The 21110-nt window shown below is 46.2% G+C and overlaps 1 protein-coding gene across 6 annotated transcripts in view; it reads right to left on the reverse strand.

The window, feature by feature from the left end:
* Positions 1 to 4100: 4100 nt before the first annotated feature.
* LOC119455262 (DNA topoisomerase 3-alpha-like) overlaps positions 4101 to 21110 on the reverse strand; it is a 136673-nt gene continuing 119663 nt past the window's right edge. For 5 of the 6 annotated variants that reach the window (XM_049660891.1, XM_049660890.1, XM_049660889.1 and 2 more), the window contains exons 17-19: positions 19018 to 19081; positions 8472 to 8600; positions 4101 to 4355 (exon numbers count right to left, since the gene is read on the reverse strand). In XM_049660891.1, coding sequence (XP_049516848.1) covers positions 4318 to 4355; positions 8472 to 8600; positions 19018 to 19081 — 231 coding nt within the window. In that variant the 3' untranslated portion in view covers positions 4101 to 4317. The remainder of the gene's footprint in view (positions 4356 to 8471; positions 8601 to 19017; positions 19082 to 21110) is intronic. The other variant, XM_049660893.1, reaches the window with a different exon arrangement.

Raw genomic sequence — 21110 nt, forward strand, 5'->3', positions numbered from 1 at the left:
CATAAACATATCATTCGCTCCCCTTGTTACCCTTGTGGAATCAAGCCCGAACACACAAGGCAAGAAAAAAAAAAAAAGCTCGGGCTTGAGAAGATATTCACCGCGGAACTGTTTAATCGGGAAGGAAAATGCTGTTGTCATGTTCTATTCGTTCGCTATCATATCTTACTAGCGATAAAGCCCCTATATTTATAAAAGTAGCGCCATCCACTTCCCTCCTCCTCCGTTCCACTATCGCGCTCGGCGCGACCAGCGCGATCGAGGCGCGATATCGACAGTGGCGCCGCCTGCGTCGGGCCTGCCGTGGCAGACGACAGCTAACGCGCTACCAGAGGAAATCCGAGGAAAACTTCGATCGCGCCCTGCGGAGACGTTTTTGAGGCGCGATTTTGCTTCGTCAGTCAGTAACTGGTCTTAATAATGCCGTTTTGTAAGTAGCAACGCGACGATGCGAGACGGCGCAAATATCAAGTGTGCAGCAAGCGTTTGCGCAGGCCGGATGGTAAACAAAAAAAGCCTTTTGCCCTCGCCTTGTCGGTTGCGGCAACTTAAGGCGCAGCAGCATGCCATCACAACGAAGTTCTTGTCCCTAACACGTTTGATCCTTTTGTGCGTACAGCACTTTCGTCGCACAGGCCCGAGAATGGCAGTCGGAGCGCGCTGGAAAGAAAAAAATATACAAAAGCGCGACGCGAACTTCCACGTGACACGGATTGGCCAATGGGGGAGCGGAGGAGGCGGCTAAGAGAGGGCGAGGAGGAAGCGCCGGGGTGAGCGCGGTGGCGGCGAGATCTAAGAATGGCGCTACTTTTATTAATATAGGGGCTTTAACTAGCGACAGTTGCTGGCGCGTACCTTGCGGCCAAAGGAAACGCCAAGCCCGTCCCAAGATCGGTCGCTTGGGGGCGCTGAAATAGTGCCGCTATTAAAACCCCTATATATAAAAAGTAGCGTCACGCTTTGAAGAATGCCGCCGCCTCCTCGCACACCCTGTCCGAGGCCGACGCCGCGTCGGTATTGGCTTAATGGCATCACGTGGACCGTCGAGCCCCCGGGCGCTGGCTGCGTTTGTTTACGATCACGCTCCATCGCCATTTTCGCCCGAGAAGCGTCTACCGACTGGCGAGGAGCACGACGATAGCGACGAACACAGGCGGCGGTCGTCAATTCTGATGAGCGGTGAAAGATAAACAAGTGCACTTGTTTCAAGCGGTGTAGGCGGCGCAACGGTCGAAAAAGGAGCGCGAAAGAGAGGAGAAACGAGGAGGGAAGGTGGAGGAGAGTGTCGCTACTTTTTATGTGTAGGGGTTTTAGCCGCTATAAAAGCCCCCATATATAAAAAGTAGCGACACTCTCCTCCTCCGCCTTCCCTCCTCCTCGTTTCTCCTCTCTTTCGCGCTCCTTTTTCGACCGTTGCGCCGCCTACACCGCTTGAAACAAGTGCACTTGTTTATCTTTCACCGCTCATCAGAATTGACGACCGCCGCCTGTGTTCGTCGCTATCGTCGTGCTCCTCGCCAGTCGGTAGACGCTTCTCGGGCGAAAATGGCGATGGAGCGTGATCGTAAACAAACGCAGCCAGCGCCCGGGGGCTCGACGGTCCACGTGATGCCATTAGGCCAATACCGACGCGGCGTCGGCCTCGGACAGGGTGTGCGAGGAGGTGGCGGCATTCTTCAAAGCGTGACGCTACTTTTTATATATAGGGGTTTTAGCCGCTATTAGGGTGCCTCGATGCCCAGAGTGGCGCTGACATTGAGGCGCTATCACACGCTTGTTCTTGTATTTCGCGGACTTTCTTTAAAGGCAATTACAAGACGCTCCATCAATGGTACTCAATTGCAAACACTTCAGTCAGCCATTTTTAAATGTGATCTACAACTTTCGTATTGGCACTTTCTTGGTGAACCCAACATTTAAAAAGTTAGGCAATTAGTTTATGCTAATTAATTGACTTTGCAAAACGAAAAAAACAAATACCACAGACTAGGACACGCGATCCTCAACGCCACTGAGTTGGTTTGAGCCTCCTAGCACACTTCGTCATTTTTAAAACATTGGCTACATTTAGCTGGGACACCCGTATATACACACCAGCTTGTGTCTGGAACGTCGAAATAAGTTTACGCTCCTTTAAGTGCAGGCGCATATATATATATATATATATATATATATATATATATATATATTGTTATGGGGAAAAGAAGTAAGAAATATATTTACACTGTATTTACAAGAATGGCAGCGGCTGACAAGATCATAGTTAGCTCGCGAAGTCCAGAGCATCGTCTTCTTCAGGTCATCTCAAAACGTCTTCTTCATCGGTCTGTCACATGACCCCCGGCGGCTGAAGCACCGACCCGGTGCTGGTTAAGAGGCGGTCGAATGATATGGCTTAAGAAGCGCGCCGTAGACTATGTCGCAACGAGGCTGAGCCACAGTGGGGTCAAGAGGGGCGATTTCGTAGGTGACGTCGGTTATTTGACGTAAGACGCGGTAAGGGCCAGAGTAGCGTGAAAGCAACTTCTCCGAGAGGCCAACGCGTCGCGACAGTGACGAAAGGAGAACCAGGGCGCCCGGTGTGTAGTGGGCACCATGATGGCGGGTGTCATATAAGTGCCGCTGATATTCTTGCGAGTCCACAAGTCGACGTCGGGCAATATGGCGTGCCTCTTGTACCTTGAGTATGGCTTCCCGGGCGTACTCCGATGTGAATTTCAGGCTATCAGCTAGGCAGAAGGGTGTTGAAAGGTAGCGTAGGGTCGCGGCCATACAAGAGGAAGAATGGAGAGAAGCCTGCGGTATCGTGGCAAGAAGAATTTTAGGCAAAGATAACGAATGGTAATGCAACGTCCCAGTCGCGATGCACAGCATGTCAGTGAGGGTTCGGTTGAGACACTCGGTTAGAGACCGTTAGACCATTAGTTTGTGGATGATAAGCAGTAGCAAGTTTGTGTTTAGTTGCGCACGAGTGTAGAATGTCATTAACAACTTTAGAAAGAAAGTAGCGGCCTCGGTCGGTGAGGAGCTGTCGAGGGGCACCGTAGTGAAGGATGACGTTTTCTGGTAGGAAATCAGCGACATCGGTTGCACAGCTAGTCGGAAGAGCCCGTGTGTGTATCGGGTGGCATAGTCTGTTGCTACAGCAATCCACTTATTTCCCGAAACAGACGTAGGAAAAGGGCCTAAAAGATCAATGCCTACATGGAAGAATGGTTCAGATGGTACGTCAAGTGGCTGAAGACGGCCAGCAGGGAGTGTGGTCGGCTTTTTTCGTCGTTGACAAAGGTCACACGCAGCGATATAACGGCAGATGTCACGGTAAAGACCAGGCCGAAAGAAGCGCCGACGAACGCGGTCTGCACCACATTTTCGTGACACAGTGCCGTGGTGTAGGTCTATACACCACGCGCTGACGATTGTGGCGTCTGCAAAGTATGACAGCACTCCACACTCTCCCCCACCCCCACCTGCGGCCCCTTGAAACCAAACGCCGCGTGCCCTCACTCTCGAGGAAGCTTTACTCCCAGCTAGATAGTCAAGATAACGTGCACAAATGCCTCTACGTAAAACTCACTGCTAGCACTGTCACTCACCAAGATGCGTGACTTCGGTTATTCATCCAGTATGACAAGTGCATGCCGCCCCACTGGGAATTCACCGTGCAGTAATAGAGGAAGAGGGGAAAACAAAGGAAGGCGGGGCTCATCACATGAACCTGACGTGTCCGTTGGCTCCGCTATGGAAGAAGGCAGGGAAGAAACGTCGCTTGAGGGGGCTAGTCGAAGCAGGGGTCTGTTCGTCCTCCTGGCAGTGTATGGTAACAGATGATTTAATTTCTTCTCCTACAATAATAAACAGAAAATAATAATTATTTCTGTAAAACAATGCCTAGATGGCATTTTACAATTGACATAGTGGTGTATTAATTCTGACAACCTGCAATTTTCTATTGAGCACCGAAAGCATGGTACACAAGGGTCTTTGCATTCTGCTCCCATCAGAAGGCAGCCACCGATGCTAGGAAAGGAACCCACAACTCCATGCGCAGCAGCAGAATGTCAAAGCCACTGAACCACCACAATGAGAACAAAAGGGGGTAGAATAAACATATGGAATTTATTCTCAAAGCTATATTAGTAAAAAGGTAAAAATTCTGCAAGATTTTTCATTAGTAAAAGGGTAAAAATTCTGCAAGAGTTATCGTAACCTACGACACTAACATATGTGTAAAGATCTATAACAGTTGCTTTAGCAGCCTCTCGCCCAAAACGAGATTTGTCGAGTGTGTGCTGCATGCTTTCAGCTAACAACATCTTATGGAGGCCTTTGTGGACAGCGTCGTCGATCATGTCCTGAAAAAACAAAAACAAAAGAAAGCTCTGCACACAGTTTGAATAATCAGAGAAATTAAGGACTCTTCTATAAGTGCAGAAATACACCTTTTTCATTGTAAACGCACATCTGTAACATATATAGAAATGTGAGCAAAGTTGAATCTTCGGTCATTTGAACTTGAAGGTGCCCGACAATTTGTTCAAAACACAGAAAGCTCACTGAATGGGGGGCTTGCATGTGGAGCTGCATGATACAGTGCACGTGCACTGAAATTAACACAGCCGTGACGAGTTGCGAAACATCACCAACTGGTTTATGTTTCTTTTTTTTTTTTGTTACAAATGGGACCACAAAAATGTCTGAATAATTGGGCAGTCCGAAAAAAAACAAATGTCCAACAGCAAAATCAATTTCGTTGTTTTTTACAAATGCAGCACCGACAAAAAATTTTACAGAATTTTGCTCTACGTTGTGCTTCACTGAAATAATACCTACTTCAAATTTCGTGATTTTAGAGGCTGCGGGTGTGTGCCATGTTCGCCTGTGATGCATCACGATGAGCGTCGTCACGAAGTTCAAATATTGCATGTGCATCCTTGACTACGCAATGCTGTCAGTTTAAGCTGTGTTGCGCAAATTCTGTTCAGAGCTTTATGCCCACAGACTGGGTCGTTCCGTCCAGCAAGCGCACATACAAACTTGGTAGGCATTCGCGGTAGTTTTTGGCAGATAGCCACAAACCCAAACTCCACTTCACGCGTGCACGGCCGTCAGTCCAGCTTGTGCGCGTTATCTCACACCCTATTCCAATTGATTTCCGATGCAGTTGCCTACGAATACGAACATATCAAGAGCAAGCTTCCCGCGATAGCTTACCGCTCACTAGCCACACCTATGGTGATGATAATTTCTATGGCATCGCCTTCAAAATGGGGCGGCGACAAATAGCCACCTAGCCTGCTTGAGCTAATTAGTATTATACATAAATGCATAGCAGTCTAGCATTTTGCCTGTCTCTGACTTTTTCTCTCTTCATTAAAACATCTACAGTCGAACCCGGGTATATCGAACTCGCCAAAAAACATATATTAGTTCGATATATAGCATAATTCGATATAGGCCCGCTATAGGATTTGATGACGCAAAAGCACATACCAATAAGAAAAGTACTTTATTACTTACAATAAGAAAAGTACCCATTCCATATGGTGGCTTACTTGCGTGCCCTACTTTGGAACAAAATAGTCCTGGATTTTCTTCTGTTTCAACGACTTCGCTGCCTGTGACAGCACGCACGCCTCCACGTTGTCCAACGAGTCGGAGCAGCTGAGGCCGCAACCTTCTATATTCACGCAATAGCGCCGGACCAACGCAAGTGCACTAATCACTTCATAGGATGTAGGCAACGGGCCATCGTCAATTTCCTTATTGCTGTCGCTTTGGCTCGTGGTCGGCACGACGTCTGCAACATAGTCCTCATCTTGTAGCTGGCCCATGATGGCGACATCATCGTCCGCACTGACGAACTCGTCGAATGTCGATCCGTCGATAGCACCCGGGAACTCTGCCAGCTCGCTCCAAACTTCGGCGGAAACACCTGCGGTGTCTTCAGTGCTGTCATCGGGCGAACGCCAGCGAAAGGCAAATTCTGCCTCTTTGCACAAGCCATGACGACAGCGCGCCAAGAAAGTTCACAGAGCGCCAACAGGCAACACCACAAGCACGGACCACGCTGAATGAGGACTCGAGGAAAAGAGGCAGCAGCAGGCACATAAGCATAAAGAAAGAAAAAATGGCGCTCACTTGTACCGCCTCCGCGCCTCGGAGAAAGCACGACAGCCTCTGATTGGCTGTAAGCGCTGCGAGCAGGCCAGGATCATGTTTTGCAGGGGGGTGTTCGCCCGTGCACAGCCGGGTCTAAACCACTTTTTCTAGGGTGGCGCCGGCAGTTTTCCCCACCACCGCGAGGAAAAGCCAACTTGCTGGGGCACTTTTGAGGCACATGGAGTTTGATATATCGGTTGTCGTTGCTATTTTCGTTCGATGTAACAGTAACTTTTGCTATATATTCTCAATGTAAATTTACCGTGTTTAGAAATTGTTCGATATACGGGATAATTTGATATAAACGGGTCCGATATAGTCGGGCTCGACTGTGTCTCCATATTTAACAGTTACCTATGGCTGTAACTCCGGTTCTACATATATATCCACCGATACTCTAAACATCTCTAGCTGATCTCGACTGCTGACCAGTTAATGCTTCCATCTGCTTTGAATCACGGCGCTTCTGGAAGGTGGCCGTCATGCTGGGTAAATATCTTGGCATTTCATTACGATGTGCCGAGTCGTTTGCAGACTTTTGCTGCAGCAGACACATATATGCCTCATACTGTTGCGAATACTTGCTCCAGTATGTGTTTGGCCTCCTGCAGCCAGCTCAGGCCTCAAATAGCAAGCACTGCCCTTTGTGTTATTGTACAGATTCTCCCTCCCAATTTATTTCTTGCCATACTTGTAAATATTCATGGTCCCTTAAAGCAAATAGATTTCTTTGCCTCTTCTGGCCGTTTTCGTGGTTGGTTTATGGTTAGACTCGGCAAGGAAAACGTTCGTTCGATCGTTTGCTTGCTCAGGCTATTTGCTTACATTGACAATCATTGTCGATGGTTTCTGCACATTTTTTTGTTTTTTTGTCTCCATTCTTTGCATGCAATTTATTGCCTTTCTCTCATTTTCATTTTGATCACTCCGGGTTCTCTATTTACACTTTCAATTACCCTTTACTTGTTTACCAACTTTCTTGACCACTTCCTACATTCCCCATCCAAACTTTTGAGGTACAAATATTTGTGCACTTAAGACACCCGTTTCATTTGATTCAAACGTTCCCGAGTTTTTCTTCAACGAATTTTGCTCTGTGCTTCTCTGACTTAAAAAGAGGCCCAACCCATGGCACCTTGCACAGCCTCATTTGTGGTTTTACCATGGACCTCCAAAGCCAATTGGCCCACTGACATTTGGTTAACTCCCAATCCTGAAAAGATATCCGATTTGAAGCATACAATGGCATTTGCGACTAGGCCTAGCCGGCTATGCTTAACCAGCATCGCCACGCGGCCGCATCGAGAGTTCGAGAGTCGCTGACCAAAGTTGCGCTTTGGCGTCGAGTTGACTAAGCACTTCACAGTGGACGTATGGCACTCTGGAAGCAGCAGAACTACCTTGACAAAGAAAGTGAGGGCATGGGTGATAGCATGAATGGTGTAAACTTTGTGGCCACTATGCATATTTTCGACATCATGCAAGCAGATCAGTCCGAAAAAACCAAGCAGGGCATCTCACGGAGTCCGAAACTTTGGTCGCCGTTATACGTTGGTTTTTGGTGGTGCCGTGCAAGGATGTTCGGACTCGTAAAATCTGTCGGCGACTTCAATTTGTGCACACAGCAAATTATGATTAAAAATAACAGTTGATACGAGTGTACGTGTTTCTTCTTCCGCCACTCAACAAAAATCGATTGAAGCTTGCACACTGGTTTCATGCGGCATCGTACATGCGGCAATCCGCACGAGGCCTACGCACAGCACCACAAGGCACATGTACCCAAACTGCCCTTTGCTGACCAAGCTAATAGACCAACCGAGTGCTCACGGTCGCCACGTAATCAGTTGCATAGCTCTTGCAGCAGTAGCGACTGGCACGCCGCCGGGTCCGACCACCACTTGAGTTGGTGCGCTGCTGGTGGAAGGGTGGTTCGGGGTGCGGTCTGTTCAAGTTAACTGGCGCTAACGCTCAGGAGTTTGTATTATAGGGTGTTTTCGCGCATTGTAATACACGTGATTATCACGGGAACCATAGCGTCAGTTCGAATTAACCGGATGTTCGAATTAAGTGAGTTTGAATTACCTAATAAAATATGAAAATTACTGGCCAATGGTTCCTTAATATGTTCAAATGCAAAAGCTTTTTGCAAGATGGATTATAAGTGTGGCACATGAGCTTGTCTACCTTCACCAATGCATATTATGTTGTGATCAAATACATTTCATAATATAATCATACGATAAATGGTGCACATAGTTTGAATAATTGGAGACAATAAGCACCCTTTTCTACATGCAGAAACATACCTTCTTCATTGCAAATGCCACATCTACGACCACCGCCACCTGTGGCACCTCCCCGTCGATTCTGTGGTTGAGCATTAGAGTAGTTGCTGTCCCTGTTGGAGCCTGCTCGTGCACTGTTTTGTCTGGGTCCTGCAAGCAGACAGGAGTAGCCCGCAACACATTTACTAGTACCTACAAAGTAACTATGATTACTATAGAGTTGCTTAGCAGCATGCTTTATAATAAAGTGAGAAAATACATCAGTCAAAACACCAGTAAACTGGTAGTATTTGTGCCCATCTGAAGACGAGTTTTTGTGCAGCAGTAAAGAGGAGAAGAAATGCAGAAGTTGCAGATACGCAGCTTGTCCTCTTTGACATTAGGTCAGCAGCAGAGTTGACCCTTCTTATGTGGTACAGAATGGGCCTAGCATAGTTGACTCTGCCATCTAGCAAGCTGCCCGCCTGGCGACTATTGTAACTTGTTGTGGCAGTAATTAATCAGTGGCACAAAAGAATTCTAAGATGTATTTCAGGTGAGCTCACAAAGAAGTCTTAAGGGTAACTGTTTTTTGCCTCCTTGAAAGAGAGTGCAGTGATGATACTGGCCTTGGCAATTTCGGAGCAGCTTTCGGAGCAGGCAAAAATGCTTTTCGGAGCAGTAAAACAGGCTTTCGGAGCAGGCAAAAATGCTTGTCGGAGCAGTAAAATGGGCTTTCGGAGCAGGCAAAAATGCTTTTCGGAGCAGTAAAACGAGTGCTCGAAGCGGGTGTCTGTTAAAGCAATTGCAAAACACATGTGCAGCTTTCACAGCAAGCAAACAATAGGAAAGCAAGAAGTGCTTATTGGTGTTCTATCATAGCCAAAATATAGCAAATGCAACTTCTTTTACCTAATACCACCAACTAGTCTAGCTATAACTAAAGTTACCAGACAAACAATATGTAAATATACAATTATTGCACTTTATTACAAAATGTCTTAAGGCAACAAGGCTATCACAGCAGCTTGGGCAAATATTTGCGCGTACTTGTACAGGAAAGATCACAGAAACAGGTCTCATGATTAAAGATCACAACAGTAGCCTTTCACAAAGGAAACAGAATACACTCACATGGGTGAGGCAATGTGACTGATAAAGCTGTCATGAAACAAAGCAATGAATATGCCCATGGGACTAGTACAACTTGTGAACAAATGTTTTATAAAAGGCAAGGAATACACTCAAAATAGTGAGGCGACATGACTAAAGAACAATCCTATTACGAGACAAACCAAGGAATACAATTACCCTAGGGCTACTGCAAGTCTAGATTTGCCCTCAGCCAGAAGAGAATTGCCACTTTCAATGTCAGCAAAGTCCTTTGACTTGAGGCCATGGCTTATCAAAAGTTCAGCATTTGTTAGCATCTTCTTTGCAGTTTCTACTTCCTTTTGAAGGTCTGCTTGATCACCACTGCTCGAGCCTGCCTCATCTGCCTTGCATTGCCGCTTCGCTGACTGCTCTTCCTCAGACGCAATGCGTTCAGAGTACAGTTTCTTTGCGTTCCTCACAACCCTAACAACCTCAGGCGTAACGCTGAAACGGCTGGGGTCACTATTGAAGCGCTTGCCATAGGACACAACATGACGTATCTCATCATCGCGAAGTCGACGGCCGACGGCGAGGGTTAGCACATCCAACGCAGGGCGACCGCACGTTGCAAGGACCACAGCAGCAGACAATGGCAGATACACAGTACAGAAGGTTGACAGCAGTCTAGGCTCTAGCCTAACAGCAGCAACACTATCAAACTAGGCTTGGCTCGGATTGCCGCGCGCGCCGCGAGTCCAGTAGCTCAAGCGATGCCGCTTTCGATGGTGACATAAGTGGCACTCGAGGAATTAGTTTCGTTTCTGGACCGGAGCACACCCTTCGGCGCAGGGTGGGCGCAGATTTACCATATTTTGCGGAAATGTAGCAGGATGTAGCAAGGTTCACGTTTCGGCGCAGTTCGGCGCAATTGGCGCAGCGGTATCATCACTGAGAGTGTCCTCTTCCACTGCAGGGCAGATGTACACAAAGCATAAGCACAATGTTTCCGTTGCATACATTATGTTATGCCCCAAAACTTTGCTATTCAGAATGACTAAGGTCTGAACATAGCATCAACATTGCTGTCATGCGAGCACTGGCACCAAACTTGGTAGTACTGCACAAAATGCCACTTCTTTGTAAAGTCTGAGCGCAAACAAAGTAACGGTTCACACAAGAGAAATATACACCTGTCTCAGTTATTGATGTACATGGTACAGTAATGAGCCTAAATTCACAGTAATTCAGAGCCAATTCACAGCCAATTTTACAGAAATGAGTAAAATCTCACATATTCCTTTAAATGCTCTGCTTCTTTAGCTCATGGTGTGGATCACAGACCTTTAGGCAACATGCTTAGAGCAAATAATACAGGTGTTCAATCTTACCAGCTTACATACAGGGTTACTGCAAATAATCTTTTTAATTTCCTTTTCGCATTGTGCACACAAAGGAACAATTTGAATGCTTTCCTCAAGGTTTCCTTGAAATTTTACACAAGTTTCGTGGCATCATTGCTAGGAGGTGGTTTCCAAAAATGACGGACAATTCCTTTGAATGAGATCTGATGATGATGATGTGTGGTGTTTTATGGCGCAAGGGCCAGGTATGGCCAAAGAGCGCCATGACAAATGGTAATGTTATCGATGAATTGTGGATGGCGTGGACAATAAATTCCTCAATGTAGATCTGACATGGCTGTAGAAGGGCCTAAAAAACTGTCACTGTAAATGGTGTAAAACATGTAAGTGGTAAAATAATGACACTACCTAGTTAGTGATGTGGGCTATGGCAAATGGGTTTCGTTAAAAACGTATGATGTAAGACATATAACAGTGATACCAGGGCTTGAAGAGAGCCCTTGAATACAAGGGCCGTTAATCACTTGCTAATATTACCTGGCCAAATGATTTTCAGGGTGTTTACTTCATTTAAAAAGTCTAAAACTGTTTTCAGGTTAAAAAGCGGTTCATGGCTAAGAAGTATGATGGGTGAAGAGGTATGTTTTCACGGTATGCAGAAGGGAAATACCTTTTCCTCTCTGCTTCTATAGCAGGGCACTGAATAAGAACATGGACAACTGTCAGAATATTGCCGCACTTACTACAAATCGGAGGATCATTCCCAGTTAAGAGGTAAGAGTGAGTACTATAAGTGTGTCCTATTCTTAATCGACAAACAAGCACTTCTTTATATTGTGCCGTTTTCCCAGTTATCCAGTTTCCTAGATTTGGTTTTATCATGTGTAACTTATTTAGTACCTGGGTATCCCACTCTCCTTGCCAATGCTTCCTCAGCTTACGGCGTAGAAAATACTTTAGGTCTGTGACAGGGATGGGGATATTTGGGTCTGTATCGCTAAAGGTTACTGACGTAGCATTTTTGTCAGCAGCTTCATTGCCTTTTATACCTTTGTGGCCAGGTACCCAGCATACGACAATCATTTGGTTGCACATATATGCGGAACACAATAAGCTGTAGAGTTCATTAAAAACGGGGTTCTTGTGTTTCCGTAGATTGCTTAGGGCTTTGACCACACTTAATGAGTCTGTGAAGACAATAGCCCTAGCGACGTTTGTGAGCCTTATGTGTTGAATAGCCGAGAGTATAGCATATGCTTCCGCTGTAAAGATAGATGTGTGTGGATTTAGTGCCCCAGATGTAGAAAATGACTCTCCGAGAGCTGCGTAAGAAACGCCAGCAGTGGACTTCGAAGCATCTGTGTAGTATTCTGTACAGGAGTACTTGTCCTGGAGTTCAAGAAAATGGGAATGTATATGTGCCTCCGGTGCTTGTTTGGATATTTCTATGAAAGAGATGTCACACTGAAAAGTGTGCCATTCCCAAGGCGGTGGAAGCAAGGTAGGGGCCATTAGTCCATCCCCTAAAAGTGGGACCTCTGTTTTTTCTGACAGTGCTTCTAACTGGAGAGACAGAGGAGGCCGGTTGGCTGGGCGGTTACGGAACAGCCTGACAGTGGACATGTCGCGAATGGTAGAATGACATGGATGTTGGATGTCTGATCTAACTTTCAGGGCGTAGGAGAGACTTAACTATGTCCTTTGGAGATCCAGAGACCACTCATTGGACTCAACGTACAGGCTTTCAACAGGACTAGTCCTGAAGGCACCTGTAGCAATACGGATACCCAAGTGGTGCACAGAATCTAGCATCTTCAAAGCACTAGGTGTAGCAGAGTTATAGACTATAGCTGCGTAGTCAAGGCGCGACCGTACGAGACTTTTGTACAAGTTTAAGAGGCACCTCCTGTCACTTCCCCAAGATGTACGGGACAAGATCTTCAGTAGATTCATTGTCTTCAGGCACTTCGCTTTCAGATACTTCAAGTGGGGGATAAATGTTAATTTAGAGTCTAAAATGAGGCCTATAAATTTATGTTCATGGCTCACAGGTAGCTGTTGTCGATTAAGATAAATAGTGGGGTCAGGTAATATACCTCGCTTGTTCGAGAAGAGAACACACGTGCTTTTTAGTGGCTTTAGTTTAAATCCATTCTCGTCAGCCCACTTAGATAATTTGTTTAGCCCAAGCTGTACATGTCGCTCGCAGATAGAAATGCTACATGATTTGAAACCTATTTGTACGTCATCCACATATACAGAATAAAACATTGTACGTGGTATGACAGTTTGGAGCGAGTTCATTTTGACAATAAATAATGTACAGCTCAGCACACCACCTTGTGGTACACCAGCTTCCTGTGTGAATTGTCGAGACAGGACGTTACCAACTCTGACACGGAACGTGCGATCAGAGAGGTAGCTCTGAATCACATTTAATAAGTTGCCTCGGATTCCCATTCCAGTCAGGTCACGGAGAATTCCAAAACGCCAAGTTGTGTCGTATGCCTTTTCCAAGTCTAAAAATACTGATAAGAAAAACTGTTTGTGTACAAAGGCATCACGGATATTTGTCTCGATGCGGACAAGGTGATCTGTTGTGGATCTACCTTCCCTGAAACCGCACTGTAGGAGATCGAGTATTTTGTTGCTTTCAAGAAAATGGATGAGGCGCCGGTTAATCATTTTCTCAAGGAGTTTGCATATACAACTTGTCAGGGCTATAGGCCTATAGCTACTGGCTGAGGAAGGGTCCTTGCCTTCTTCGAGAATAGGAATGACGATTGCTTCTTTCCATGCGGACGGAATGTAACCGGCAGAGAACGCGGAATTAAAAAGTAATAGTAGTGTTTTGTGGGTTTCGGGGTTTAGGTGTTTGATCATCTCGTACAAGACTCTATCACTTCCTGGAGCGAACTTGTTGCAACCATTTAGTGCAGCCTGAAATTCCGCCATATTAAATGGACGGTTGTAGGGTTCATTTTCATTACCTTTACGATCCAGAGGCAGTCGCTCCGCTTGTTTCTGATATCTCAGAAATGTATCTGAGTAGTGGGATGAACTTGAAATCTTTTCAAAATGTGCACCTAGAGAATCAGCTTGGTCAATGAGTGTGTCTTCTTGTGTATTTACTAATGGTAGAGGATGAGTTTCGCGGCCTTTTATTTTATTTACCCTGTTCCAGGCTTTTCTTTCATCTGTATATGAATTAATGCTGGAGATGAATCTCTGCCAGCTTTCCCTTTTAGCACGGCGGCGCGTTCTTCTACCTTCCGACTTTATTTTCTTGAAGCTGATTAAGTTCTCGGAAGTTGGAGAGTCGCGAAGGTGACTCCAAGCCTTATTTTGATTTTTGCAAGCTTCCTTACACTCCTCATTCCACCAGGGAATACGTCGTTTAAATGGCGATCCGTTCGTTTGAGGGAAAGAGAGTGACGCAGCGTCAGTTATAATTGCCGTCAAATATGACACTGCATCATCGACAAGATATGTACAGATGTCATCCCAGGCCACATATGTCAGCTCTCTATATCGTTTCCAGTCGGCACCGTCGACTTTCCAACGGGGCAGATGTGGAGAACACTCATCGGCTTTTGTTAATTTTAGGATGATTGGGAAATGGTCACTCCCGTATGAATTTTTGATGACGTTCCACTCTAGGTATGGCACAAGTGTACTTGATGCGATACTTAAATCTATAGATGAGTATGTTTTGTGTGCCACACTGTAGTATGTTGGCTCTTTTTTATTGAGCAAGCATGCATCCGTGGAGAAAAGAAAATTTTCAATTAAGCGCCCTCTTGCATCACGAGAATCTCCCCAGAGGTGAGTGAGTGAGTGAGTGAAATAACTTTTATTACAGGTACCCCTCGCTTCCGAGGGGTACCTGTAATAAAAGTTAGGTTCCCCAGCGCAACGTGGAAAGAAGGAAGGCCAGGGCCGTGGCGCTCCTACGCCGGGCGACAGAACTCCCTGGCGGCAGCTGCTTCGTTGACGCGGCCCAATATGGCAACAGCAACAATTTCGCAGTAGTGTCCATCAACCACAAGGGTTCGACCGTTAACGCAGCTTCGGTACGAGGCACGTCGTCATGTGCTGCCGAGCAAGTGGCCTTTGCCTTGGCCCTCCTGGACGAGAAACATGCCAACATCTTCAGCGACTCCAGGGCAGCCATCCGCGCCTTCAGCGTTGGCGCCGTGTGTAAAGAAGCCTGTCGCATCCTCGACGGTAAAAGCATTGCCACCCACACTCTCACGTGGTTCCCCGCTCACATGGGATCCATCATGGGAGGCCCCACAAACCTCAACGAGCTGGCCCACTCCAAGGCGCGAGGTCTCGCTTTCCGCGACCATGGAGAACTCCCCGGCCAGCCAGGAGTGGTGGAGAACAGAGATCAACCGACAACATACAATGAAATTACGCAGTACTTTTATCTCGGCAGGAGAGACTTCCCCTTCGTCACAAGAAGTTAAATAGAGCGCAGGCATTGACCCTCAGATTATTGCAAACAGGCTCGTATCCCAGCCCGGCTTTATTACACAAGCTTTATCCCGACACTTATGCCAGTAGTTCTTGCAGGCACTGCAATGACTTCGCTAGCTTAGACCATATGCTCTGGCGTTGCCCCTCGTTACGAGGCACGGAACAAATAAATGAGGACAAGTGGCTCTCCGCTATCAAGAGCCCCGATGCCGGGGCGCAACTATGGGCTGTCCAGAGGGCCCATGATGCGGCGGTCGGGCATGGCCTGACTGTCCCAACGTGGGAGCGGCCCGCTGCACGCTGAGTCGCGTACCTCAGGACGTTCATTAAAGTTTTCCATCCATCCATCCATTACAGGTCCGGCGAGGACGCGAACTCGTCGCGCACCCGGCTAGTCCCACGTCGGGACCGGCAGGTCTAGCCCACCGGCCCGGTCGCGGGCACGCCGGACAGCCAGGATTTGCTTGTCTAGAGCGGGGCTACGCAGAAGCGAGCCCCACTCATCCTTTCTGAACTTGGGGTATCTCGACCCGCACTCCCAGAGCATGTGTGCTAGAGTGGAGGTCTGCCCACAGGATGGGCAGGCGTCGTCGCGATATACGTCAGGGTAAACTTCGTGCAGAACGGCCAGACACGGATATGTGCCGGTCTGTAAAAGTCTAAGCGAAACAGCTTGCACCCTATTCAATTTGGGATGAGGGGGTGGAAAGACCCTTCTGGACATGTAAAAAAATTTTGTCACCTCGTTGTGAGTAGCGGGAACATCCCTGTGGCCGTAGATCTCCCCAGAGGTGGTTATGGGCATTTAAATCGCCTACTATGATGTAAGGTTCAGGAAGTTCTGTTATAAAGCTTTGGAATTCTGTTTTGGAGAGTTGGTAGCTGGGAGGGATGTATAGAGAGCTAATTGTTACTAGTTTATGAAACAGCACAGCTCTGATTGCAACTGCCTCAAGGGTAGTTTGCAGCTTCAGATGCTGGCAGGCGACAGCTTTATCTACTAGTATGGCCACACCACCCGAAGAGGCGAGGGCATCGTTGCGGTCTTTGCGATAGATCGCATATTGTTGGAGAAGTTAGTGTGTGATGAATTAAGATGTGTTTCTTGGACACACAGCACCCTTGGATTGTACTTGTGTAGGAGTTCCTTAATGTCATCTAGATTGTGGAGTAAACCCCTAACATTCCACTGTACTATCTGTGTATCCATTTTAAATGTGTTTTGTGCTGTGTGTCTAAGAGAGGTAAATTAGGCTAGCTCACGAGGCCTTTCCAGGCCCCGTGATGGGGATTTTCCCTTTCTTCCCGGCGCGCTCAAGGGAGCTGCGCCGTTCTTTGGGCGTCTGAGACGCCGGTGTTTTGCTTGTATCCATCACCTCGTCTGAGGTGGTGGATAGTGCCCGCTCAGCAGGCACGTTTGTGCGGGATTCGGGCCTATCTGCACGGGCAGTGGCCCTGGGTCCAGCAGACCCGCGGGTCTGCTAGCCCTCCTTGGCAGGGGGCGGAACAGCACTGGCTGCTCCAGCCAGGGGGGCTGACGGCGTGACCGCCGTCACACTCCGTGTGACTTGGGCGGCCGCCGAATGATGTGGCGTTGCCCCCCGGCGTGCCACATCGGTGTAGGACGGATTAGACTGGTTGTTTGTCGAGAAACATTTACGTGCCTCTTGGAATGATAGGTTAAATTTGATTTTGAGTTCGATGATTTGCTTTTCTTTTTTCCACGATGGACATGAACGGGAGTACGCTGGGTGATCTCCATCACAGTTAGCACAGTGGGTGGTGAAAGTGCAGGTATCGGACGAGTGCTCATTTGATGCACATTTTGCACAGGTGGTGCGCCCTCGGCAGCTCTGCGAACCATGCCCGAAACGCTGACACTTGAAGCATCGGCGCGGATTCGGGATGTATGGCCGTACACGGAGTTTGCAGTATCCAGTTTCTACTGAGTCTGGGAGGTTACTAGTTCCAAAGGTTATGATTACATGTTTTGTGGGGATTTGCTTGTCATTGCGCCTGATGGTTATTCTTTGGACCTTTACTACATTCTGATCTTGCCACCCCTCGAGTAGCTTGCTCTCACTAAGATCGATTAGGTCATCTTCAGAGATGACACCGCGGACAGTGTTCAATGATCTGTGTGGGCCCACTGACACAGGAATGTCTCCAAAGGCAATGAGTTTTGATAATTTGCTGTACTGGGTCTTGTCACGAACTTCAAGAAGAAGGTAGCCGCTTCCCATCTTAGTTACTTTGTAGCCTGGGCCTAGTGATTCTGTCAAAGATCTTGAGACAACAAAAGCAGATATTGTGCGGACTGTCTTGGTTTCGTGCTGACTGTGAATGACATGATACTTTGGGAAGATTTCTTTTGGCTGCATGAAGAAATTAAAGATTTCATCGGTGCGCCCCCTCTTGAGGGAGCGATCAGGGAGTGAAGGGAAATTGGATTCCATGAAAAAATAGCTATATTCGGCAGGGATGGCCGCCACCCACCATGGAGCCCAACTAGGGGACGACACAGGACAAACGATTCAGTTCTGTGCACGCCAACGGTGCATCCCCACTATAACCAAATACCTATACCCAAGGCTGGATATAATGCACAAGGTTAACCCTTGCTGCCCATGAAGTCGGATGTAAAAGGAAAATAAAGAGAGGACAGGAAAGATTGAAAGTGAGAGAAAAAGACGAAGATTGTAGAAAAGGACAGGAAAGGGCAACTACCGATTTCCCCCGGGTGGGTCAGTCCGGGGGTGCCGTCTACGCGAAGCGGAGGCCAAAGAGGTGTGTTGCCTCCACCGAGGGGCCATAAAGGTCCAAACCCCGGTATTGACTCAACCCCCAGGATCCCCTTTTCCCCAGACACGGCTAAGCCGCGCACGGCTACACGCGGGAGGGTCCGACCCTCATGGCTCGGGTACGTGGTGTCGCAACTCACCAAACGCCTGCTTGCGCAGACGCCCCTGCGGGGTGAATGAGATCTGTTGGATAGGAGAAGGCTTATGCTGCCTTGAAATTTCACACTGCACGGTTGTGATACAACCTTGTCATTATGCAAGAAAATTTTTGCACAGACCTTCAACACAATATTGTCAGTGACAAAAGAATCACTGCTTCCTACTACTGCTAGAGAGGATCTTTGTAAATAAATCCACTGGCCACTCACTCGATAGCAGGGAACAGGACACACAGCACATGTGTGGCAAAACTGTCTTGAGTAAAAAACAGGTCTCCCCCTTACACTTTAAATTTACTTGCACGTGAGTTACTGTTTTTATTTATGGACATGATATTAAACTTTCCATGTAAAAATTTAAAATTTCATTACATCATGTAACGTTCAAAAATAACTCGCAGGCTGTAAGAGACATTGTAGTAGGTGGCTCCAGATTAATATGGGCCACCTCGAGTTCTTTAAATAGTATGCATCCAAAGCACCACAAGCATCGCCGCAAGCATTATTACACTTCTATTAGAATGCGGCCGTTGTGACCAGGAATCGAACACTGCAATCTCGTGTTCAGCAGGAGAACACCACAGCCACTAAGCCATCATGGCGGTACCCATTCCACGCGTAAAATACAAGGCTTAAACCATAAAAGACTTTCCTCTATCCCTGTGTATAATAAAATGAATAAGCAACCAACCTGGAGAAGAACTGCGCTGTCCAGTGCCCAAGTACCTTTTGAGAGCTTCCCCCAGTTTCTTTATCTGTAGGCAACAATATAAATAATTTTGTGGAATGAGGAGTTGTTAGAACACAGGTCTAAGGACACTAATGCCATATTCTTTGAAATCTAGATGTACCCCCCCCCCCTTTTTTTTTTACCTTCATCAAAGTGATGAAAAGTGCTTAGGTGCAAGCTTTTTTTTTTTATAACTTTCTATAGAGAAACTCAAAAGCAAATGGTCAAACATCATTTTAAACTTGTGAAAAGATTATGATTGACTGGGAAAATTGAGGTATGTCATGACCACACGTTTCATCAAAGTGATGTTGCCTGATGTGGACACGGCACTGCTTTTCTCATCAGATAAATGCCCACAGTTCTACTCAGGCTGTTAATGACATAATGCTTTCTGAAGACATCCGCTCGAATGTGTTGTATTGTGCATTCACTTGCCAGAGTGCCACCCAGTGCAACACCGCAGGACCTTGCATTTGAAGTTTACAGTTTATTTCACCACAGTGTTTCAATGTTTACATTTTTTGTTTATATTCATACATGAAGCAAAGATACAATGTGTGGTGTGGAATGCGGGAAAAAAAGCTGCGATATAAACGCAGCTTGACGGGCACCAACATCCCAGCAATACAAGGCAGAAAAGTGACAGCATTTGTAAAGTCATGTGAACAAGTAAATAGGCACATAAATACATAGTGAAATTGGCACAATAAGCAATATAATTATACAAAAAAAAAAGAAAATGCAGAAAGATTTGCACTCCTCGAAAAAAAAAATTTAATGAAAAAAAAAAAAAAAAGCAGCACTTCATGCCGCATATTTTGCAACAAGAAAACACAACAAGAAATAGATCATGTCAGTAAAAAAAGATTGGACATATCTTGTCGCGAAAGAAGGCGCAGTCGCTCTAATGAAAAATTGAATTTGTTAAGTATGTGTGGTAGTGAATGTTTCAGCATTTGGAGACCATAGTTAGTTCAGCATCGAGGAACCTTCCAATAATCGCTCTGTCTAGTAGGTCGAGACGAGGTGCTGCACTCTAAGCATGCTATGAAGGTAAGATTATTAATTCCCTTGTTAAATTCAGTTTTCAAAGACACTAATAAACAATATTCATACATGTTATCAAATCTTAACACTTTAAATTTATTGAATAAAGATGAGGTATGTGTGTTATATTCAGCATTTGCAATACAACATAATGCATTTTTTTGAAGCGTGAGTAATTCTTGCTTAGATTTCACCGGTGCCAGTGCCCCACACCAAAAGACCATAGCGTAGCTGTGAACAAAAAAGTGTGTTGTAGATAATTAACATCTGAGTAGTCGGTAGAAATGACTGACATCTCCTAAGCATGCCTAGTGCCTTACTTAGCTTTTTTCTTACCATTTCACTATGGGAATCCCATAACATACGCTCGTGAAAAACTATTCCCAATGCTTTAGCTGTCGAAGAAAAATCAATTGCAGAATTGTTCAGGTATAGTTTTGAAGTAGCTGTGTACGTTGTTCATTTCGATCGAAACAGAATGGCTTTGGTTTTTAAGCAGTTGATTTGTAGGGAGTTTACGGTCGACCATGCATACAAGTCACCTAGTGTCGCATTTGCTGCTGAAATAAGGTCATTTACGTCCACACCTGTGAAAAACAAGGAAGTGTCATCCGCATATATGACATATTGGATTGTATGGTTTATGTTAATAATGTCGTTGACATAAGTAATAAAATGTAGCGGCCCCAATATACTGCTTTGAGGTACACCTTGAGTAACTTTTTGCAAAGATGATTGTTCTGTGTTTACGCTTACACACTGTAGCCTATTGCTCAAATAACTGGTAATTAAATTCAGTGCAGTGCCTCGAATGCCGTAATAGGTTAACTTTTGTAAAAGGGTATTGTGATTTATCCGGGCAAAGGTTTTAGAGAAATCAACAAATATACCTAGTGTAAGTTTCCTGTCCTCTATATTGCCTAATATAATTTCCTTTTGCCGTAGCAATGCTACCTCTGTTGACAGCCCTGAGCTAAAACCGTACTGAGCCGGCGAAATTACCG

This window comes from Dermacentor silvarum, chromosome 1 (assembly GCF_013339745.2).
Source record: "Dermacentor silvarum isolate Dsil-2018 chromosome 1, BIME_Dsil_1.4, whole genome shotgun sequence".
Classification (NCBI taxonomy): Eukaryota; Metazoa; Arthropoda; class Arachnida; order Ixodida; family Ixodidae; genus Dermacentor; species Dermacentor silvarum.